General features: G+C 45.0%; 1 protein-coding gene across 2 annotated transcripts in view; it reads left to right on the top strand.

Annotated features, from left to right (window-relative positions):
- Positions 1-954: 954 nt before the first annotated feature.
- The window catches only part of SRGAP1 (SLIT-ROBO Rho GTPase activating protein 1), a 375,594-nt gene continuing 368,678 nt past the window's right edge, over positions 955-7,870 (top strand). For both annotated transcript variants that reach the window (XR_014017110.1, XM_081249815.1), the window contains exon 1: positions 955-1,784. Coding sequence is in view for 1 of the 2 variants with exons in the window: in XM_081249815.1 (XP_081105941.1) it covers positions 1,718-1,784 (67 nt within the window). In the remaining variant the exon portion in view is untranslated. The remainder of the gene's footprint in view (positions 1,785-7,870) is intronic.

Genomic DNA, 7,870 nt, shown 5'->3' with positions numbered 1-7,870 from the left:
CCTTTAGGGCAGGGTTCTACTCTCTGAATCCTTAGCTCTTACTTGGTGTTTGGTTCGCAGTAAGAAATTTTTATCACTGGATACATGAATGAATGATTCAAGTCTCGAAGTCCCTACTCTTCTTTAGATCTAGCAGGGAAAACATTTGATACTGGACACGCCTTTGGACAAATCACTTTGGTAAATCAGGCCCATAATATTGGAGAAGGAGGGTCCCAAACGCTAAATGTGTCCGTCAAAACCTGGTGACATCCTAAGTGTGACCTGTTTCCCCACCACGCCTTTCCCACCATCCTAGCCCCCTCCAGCTGCTTCTAGGATGGGGAGAATAATGGTGTTCAAGATGGGTATTTTTCTCTGCCTGATCAAAGAGCTTCGCTCTTCTTTGATTCTTAACAGCCAAGACGTTCACAATTCAGTCTCCAGTGTTCCTTCTGGGGTTTGGAGTGACATCTTGGAGTGACATCCTTTTCTTCCATGGAGACATCCAAAGTCTGGATTTCCCCACTGTACACTGAAAAGAGCCTCACCACAGCGCTCACCCTCGGCCAAAGACAGACCGCCGGGTCGGGAGGGGTTTCCCAGCTGCTGGGGCTGCGCAGCTCGGGGAGGAGCTGGGGGCGTTGCCCACGGCCGCCGGGCTCGGCGCGCAGGGCCGGGCTGCGGTTGGCCACAAGAGGCGTCCATCTTCCCGGACGAGCGCGGCGCTTCCTCACCGCGCCGGGAGGGGGCGAGGGCGGAGAAGGGAACGCGCTGCCGAGCCGACCCCTCCCGCGAGCCCTGCCCCTCCTCGCCGAGCCCCGCGCGGCCGCCCCGGCCGCTGCCGCACGTAGCTCGCTCCCCAGGTGCCGGGGAGCCGCGGGCCGTGAACGTGCCGGCAACTTCGCGGCCTCCGGGGGCGCGGCTCCTCCGGGGGCGTGTGCGAGTGTGTCTGTCGCCGGCGGCCTCCTGGGGGCAGCAGCGGAAAGGGGGTCGGTGGAGAAAGAGGCAGCCTCGGCGCACGGTGGCCCAGGAGGCAGAGGCCCCGCGAGGCGCCGGCGGTGGAGACCTAAACTCCGCCGCGGCTGTGCCCAGGACGCGTTCTTACGGTGCGGCAGCCGCCCTTGCGGTCGGCGCCCGGGACTTGCTTTAGGATCGCGATTCCTCTTGCCTGCCCGGGGCAGTAGCAACCGTGTGTGTCGACGGAGGAGCGGCAGTAGCATCCCCAGCCCGGGCGGGACCTCCGAGCGCCGGAGCCGGCAGCTGGAGCAGGAAGGGAGAGTCGCGGCGCCCGCCCTCCCCGGCTGGCCCTGCCCCGCGCGCCCCGTGCGGGTTGCTAACAATGGTGCGGAGCGCCGGCGCGATTCCCGCGTCCGCCCAGCGGTCGTAGAGGAAGTCGCCGGGCTCCGGGTGGGGTGGGCAGGGAGACGCCCCCCACCACTCGCTTGCTGGAGTTTGCCGACGCGCCGGGCCTCTCCGGCCCCGAACCCTGGGCTCCCCTCCGCATCACTGACGGCAGCTCGATCCGGAGAGTATGGTGCCAGCGCCCGGGTTAATCTAGTCCTCGGCTCGCTCCTTTTTTTCCTCCTCCTCCTCCTCTCCCTCCCCCTTTCCCTCCTGTCGGTGCTGCCTCTGGGTTCCCGGCGTGTGGGAGTACAACTCTCCCTCTCCGAGGAGACTGGTCGGTGACCCCGTAACAGAACTTGCCCGCTGAAAGCAAACCCAAAACAGCTGGATAATGTCCACTCCGAGCAGATTCAAAAAGGACAAAGAGATCATAGCCGAGTATGAAAGTCAAGTCAAAGGTAAGGATGGGAGCGGCTGCCTTGCTCCTTTTGTGTGCTTTCTTGTCATTGTGCTCCGGGAGTTGCATTTCTCACTTGGGGTCTGTGTTGGAGGAAGGTGGTGAGGGACAGCTAGAGCGCCTCGTTGAGCCACCCGGGGCTTCGTGGAAGCCAATCCCAGTCCCAGCCCTAGTCCCGTCAAGCCCACAGGGAGCTGGAAACCGGGTGGCTCTCCGCCGCTGCCAGGGCGCCCCTCCAATAGGGGAGAACTGGCTTTAACTTAACCACCTTCAGCCGGGCAACTTACATAGGAGGCAGGCAGCAGCTGTGGTTCCTGCCCAGTTATCATCACCGTCATCCTTATTATTTTTTTTAAAACGATACCATTGTCACAACGTAATTTTTCTTAAGGAGTCATTTTTTGAAGTCTGCCTCCGAAGTGCCCTAGAGCTTCATTGAGTGTAGGCAATTTTTGACATTCGCACTGTTCACTAATTTATCAGGGCGAGTCCCGCTTTTATAAAATAGCTCCCTAAAAGCTTGGCAGTTAAACCAAGCAAGGACTAGTGGAATCTGACTCCTCCTTTTTAATGGGCCAGAATTCAGTGCCATCTCTCACACTCACACGGGAATATTGCTTTATCATTTGTTGGAGGCCACTTGCATGTAAAATGAAGGTTTGAATATTTGCGTAGTAGTTTCCATCCATTTACATTGTCCACTGATGAAGGAATCTAATTAAGGTTGATTACGCATTTTTACTTAACGCGCCTTGTGGTTTAAAAAATATATTTTCTCTCCAGTACAGGTATTTTGTGTTGCTGTTGAAGAGTTTAATAAACATATATTTGTTATTTTTTTTTCCTCCTTTATGGTCTCTCATGGGTAGCTTTTCCTATCCATTGAGACAATGGATGGAGTGTTGAGATCACTGCTGTCCTTTGGAATATTCAATGCAAAGTTGATAAAAATTGCTTTGTAGACACCTGTGTTTGTACAGACACAATCTTATGAAAGGACTGCAGAGAAAGGCATTCCTTACTTGTCTTGGGAAAAGCAGGAGCAGACTGGGGGTTCTTTTGTGTAGTCAAGTTGTGAAAATGCTTGGAGTCCTGTGAGAGGACCTGGTGGGGAATCCCTCTGTCAATCAGTGTGAATCTGGACCATCTCACCATGGCCAGAAGCAAACACAATATGCAAGCCCAGAGACTTAAGTTTCCTTTAGGTTGACTCCAGTAATGGAGTTAAGATGAACACTGTTCAGGAAACACAGATTTTTATCTGCATGCAATTAAGATAACTTATACTTGTAGGAGCTGGTTACATTGACATGGAAGTTATGTTAGCAGAGAAGTAATTATTTGCTTAGAGACAGGTAAACTTTCTAATGAGCATAATCTTTCTTTTCTTAACGGTCCAACACAGCCAAAAGTCTTTCATACTGAGGTAGAACTCTTGTTCACAATCACCATTTCTCTGTGCGGTTTTTCCACATGGCTCTTTGTGGCAGGTCTTCAAGGGGTAGCAGTCTGGTTTTCCTGCTGCTTGGAGCACTGACTTGCAGAATGTATTTCCAAGTATTGGTTTCGGTATTTCTGCTCTAAGGTCATTTGTCCATGATCAAGTCTTTATCTGAAAAATATTCTCATGATTAATCTCTTTCAGAGTATGAATTTTATAGTTATACGGTTACTTATATGCTTTGAGAGTATAGGCCGTCTATATGGATTTAAAAATAAATACAGTGGGGACTTCCCTGGCAATCCAGTGGTTAAGACTCCGTGTTTCCAATGCAAGGGGTGCGGGTTTGATCCCTGGTCTGGGAGCTGAGATCCCACATGCTGCGGGGCACAACAACAACAAAAATAAATAAATAAAATAAAAATCAATAGAATGGGATGTGTTGCAATGCTTAAGATGTGTCCATCAAATCCAATCCAAGGAAAAACCACAAACATGGTAAAAATTACTTTTGGAACAAATTCTGTCCCATAGAAAGTCATCTGTCTGTTCCCTTCAACCCTCCTCACTTACCTGTGAGTCCTCAGGCTGCTTTATGGCTCTTTACTACACCTGACCTGCCCTTCTCATCAGAGCCTGTGTCCAGACTTCATCTACTTCCCCTGTAATACTTACACATCCTGTGTCTAACCCAGATCCTTATATCCATATGCAAATATGGGAATAGGGCAATATCAGTACAATGGAATTGGATCATATACACCTTGAATGGCACACAGTCACCTGAATTTACTAGGCAAAATCAAGAAGGCAGTGGAAGAGAAATGAGTTAAATAGTTAAATAGACCATGAGGCCCGCTGTCCTGTGCAGTGAGAATAGGTCCCTTATTAAGGATAGTTTCAGAGGTAGGATCCTGGTTTTCTAACTGTTTCTTTTCCTGAGCCCCTCTTTAAGGGTGAGTATCTCACCCTGGCAGATGCTAGTCCACTGCTTAAAGGTAGGTGGTTTTGGAACAACCAACTCTTTCCATTCTAACAGGTATTTCATCTGATGGTAAACAAAAGAAAGTGGCTTATTCTATTGCTGGAGGAAAACCTAGCTGTGCTGGACTCATTAAGAGAAGGCACTGGTCTCTTCCCAATGAATAAAGACGTATATATTGGACTCCCTGCGTGATTTTAGTGTATCTGTGATACACTTAAATGTATCAAGAGTCATTTTTGATTATATGTGACTTTTTTACCTTCTGACTTGAATCTAACATTCTGGAGTATTGTCCTTTCTTATTCTCTCCCATTTCCCCTAATACCAGTTGCATTTATCTCAGAATTTCTGAGGTAAGGGTTTGATTTAAAAGAATGACTCCACAGATGTGGGATTTAGCCACTGTGGCTGCCTGCATGTGTTTAGGAAACAGACTTCATGGGGCTATTTTCAGTGTGAAAAGAACCAGCCTAGGTGTAACGTGTAATTTTATGCTGTAATTTTATGGGTAAGACCATAAATGTATCCAGTTAGATGTATCATGTAGGGCAAGTCACTTAGCTTCTTCTTGGGTTTTGGTTTTCTTATCTGTAAGATAAGGAGTTTAGATTCTCTCAGTCCTAGGGGTCTTTGAGTCTAATTGAAGATGTCATGTCAGTTCACATTAATTATGCAGTAAAATTTTCAAGCTTTTTGTGTTTTCTCTTGGCTGCCCTGTTTTGAGTAGGGTTACCTTTGCTTTAACTTTTTTCATAATGAATTCACAAACACTATGTATTATCTGATTTCTCAAGGAATTAAAATGTAATACCACAGAAAATGCAGAAAAATAATAAAACCACGTTCAGAAAAGTAGAGCATAGAATTGTAAGAGGGCGAAGAATTGGGAATTATACAAGTAGTTAAAGGAATAGATAGGTTTAAATCGAGGATAAAAGGACCCCAAGCAATAATTTAAAAGATTAATGTGTTAGTTAATGCGTTAACTATAGGAGGAGAAAGACTACTTCATGCATGTTGGTCAACTTCCCAAAGATTTAGAATCCAGAGAAATTAATCTCTTATTTGTGTGGGCCCTTAAAAAGCAAGATTGTCTGGAAAAGTGTATGAAACTCAAACCAGTTGACTACACTACTCTTAGCATCTCTGGCAAAAAGCTTAGCAGTGGAAAAGATTGTAGCAAGTGGCTAACAGAAGGTTTGGGGATTATCTGTATATTTTAGAGCTCTAGTAATTTTTGAATTCTGCAGCAGAAATATTATGGAGCCCATGTAAAAAATACTGGTTCACATATGAGAGTCAGAAGAAACAAAAGACACATTTTGTGAGGTGGAACTCGGGGATGGGAGGTTGTGTTTATTTTTAATAATGCGTGTTGTTAGTTGCTAAGAATTGACAGCTATTATTTGCAGTATTTTCCTGAGGATAATCTCATACTCATCTATGTGCCGTACGTGCAGGAAGTGCCAAGAAAATCTGTTGTTTTTCAACTGCTCTGCTGCCTGAACTACAAATAGTACATTTTGGTAGCAGATGGAGCATAAGGAAATGCCAGTTCAATTTAATATGACCTCCCCTCATGTGATAGGTTTCAATAGGGAAATTAAAAGGGCTACTGTCACTGATAGGGAACCTGTCTACCTCTAATGTTCTTCATTTAACTTGCAATAGAAAAGAACAATTTAAATTACGAATTAAAACTTTATAGCTGGGAAGGACTTTAAACATTTCCTGTCCAGCCCACTTCAGTGGTGCAGGGAGGCATAATGTCAGTTACACAATTAACTGTAACATATGGGGGACTGGAACCCAGGTCCTCTGCTTTTCGGTAACAGTGGTTTACTTTTAGATTCCTCACAAAGAAGAGTAGGAGATAGAACACTTGACTGTTTAGACTTTACATCCGTTGAAGGAATCATAGTTGGATGGACGAGAGAACAGCAACTCTGGTCTGTTAACAGGAGGAGTTAATTAACTTGATTAACCATAACTAAGTTGTTTTTTCACCAAGATCATTTCAAGAAACCACAATGCCCAGCCAGCAGCTTCACAAGGTGGTTTGAAGAGCAAGGGGAAAAAAATATGGTGAATATGTACAAATGTAACGTGCTTGAAATTTTGGTCATACTAAGTGAAGCTACTGCAATAAGCCCTCATGTTGTCCAGAAAACCTGATTTGTTTCATGAACTTCAAGGTATCTTAAGAAATAGTTTTGGAGAAATGTTTAAGCAAAGCATGCTCTGAAATACAGTGAGGGTTGGAGTATGCTATGGGATGGTAAATCTGAGCGCTAACTGTCTAGATTGCTTTGCTTACTCCCGTGCTGTGTGATGACCAGGTCAGGAACCCCACATCCTCGGCTCTGGTCCAATTTGAGAGTCTACTTTGTGGACTGAGCAGACCCTTTTTTATGCTGACTATTTTTATTTCAAGTTACATAACTGAGAATTAAGATTTTAAAAAAATATACGGAGTAAACTGTATGTCTAATCACTCAGTCTACCTTTGTTTTAGTGGTTTGAAGGCAGAAGTTGAGAATAGAGTCAGTTACTAGAAGACATTTTTAGTTATTTGAAGGTATTTTTATTCGTTGGACCCAAATTACTTTCTAATTTATTGACAACATATATATGCTCACCTGTTGGTATCTCAGGATGGGAAAAAAATAGAACATAGTGTTTAAGGGCAGAAACTGGTGTTAGCCATTCAGTCCTGCCACTAATAATATATTTGACCCCTAACAGTCAACTTCTTCATCTGTAAAATGGGGATAATAAGAGTACTTACCTCCTTGCCTTTGTGAGGCTTCTGTGAGGTGATTTGTGGAAAGTCTTTATCACACGTTTTGCACTGATAAATATTCTGTAAAACTTAGGCCTTGTTATCTGTTTAATTTTGGTTTTCTTTATGTTTCAACTGCTTCTTGTTACATTCTGACTTAGATAAGCTTTTTGAAATTCACGCACATAATCACCAATCTGCTGCCTAAATAGATCCCAAAGTGGGTGATTCTTAAATCATCCTGATAAAGTCCTCTGTACTTTTAGAATGGAGTGAGTTTCATGGTGGAATTAAAAAGGGATATGTGATAGGCAAACCAGAGAGATTCCCAGCTCCTTATAAGGTGGATTTTTTTTTTTATTGTGTCATTCCTTTTTATCCAAGTACAAGTAACAGCTGAAAAGCACATTTCCTGGGCTGCCATGTGTTTGCTTACAACTTTTGTTTTACATTTTCTCTACCTTTAATGATGCCAAATGGAAAATGAAAACTGTAGTCCAATCAGTTGATTTTATTTACCCGTGGTGAAAAGGATTCTTATGATGTCAGATAAAGTCTCTGACTTAGTTTCATAGTTTTGAGCAAAATATTTTGTTTTAAAATCAATATAGAAATGAAAAATTTCACTTGCTTGTGCTTCATTTGAAAGCACTTTGATTTCTTTTCCAGCTTTATTGAGATATATTTGACATATAACAGAAAGCACTTTGATATTAAAAATTATTGTCGGGCTTCGCTGGTGGCGCAGTGGTTGAGAGTCCGCCTGCCGATGCAGGGGACACCGGTTCGTGCCCCGGTCCGGGAAGATCCCACATGCCGCGGAGCGGCTGGGCCCGTGAGCCATGGCCACTGAGCCTGCACGTCCGGAGCCTGTGCTCC

This window comes from Mesoplodon bidens (assembly GCF_964165515.1).
Source record: "Mesoplodon bidens genome assembly, chromosome: 11".
NCBI classification, from domain to species: domain Eukaryota; kingdom Metazoa; phylum Chordata; class Mammalia; order Artiodactyla; family Ziphiidae; genus Mesoplodon; species Mesoplodon bidens.
The sequence above is the reverse complement of the archived record's forward strand: the minus strand, read 5'-3'. Positions and strand labels throughout refer to the sequence as shown.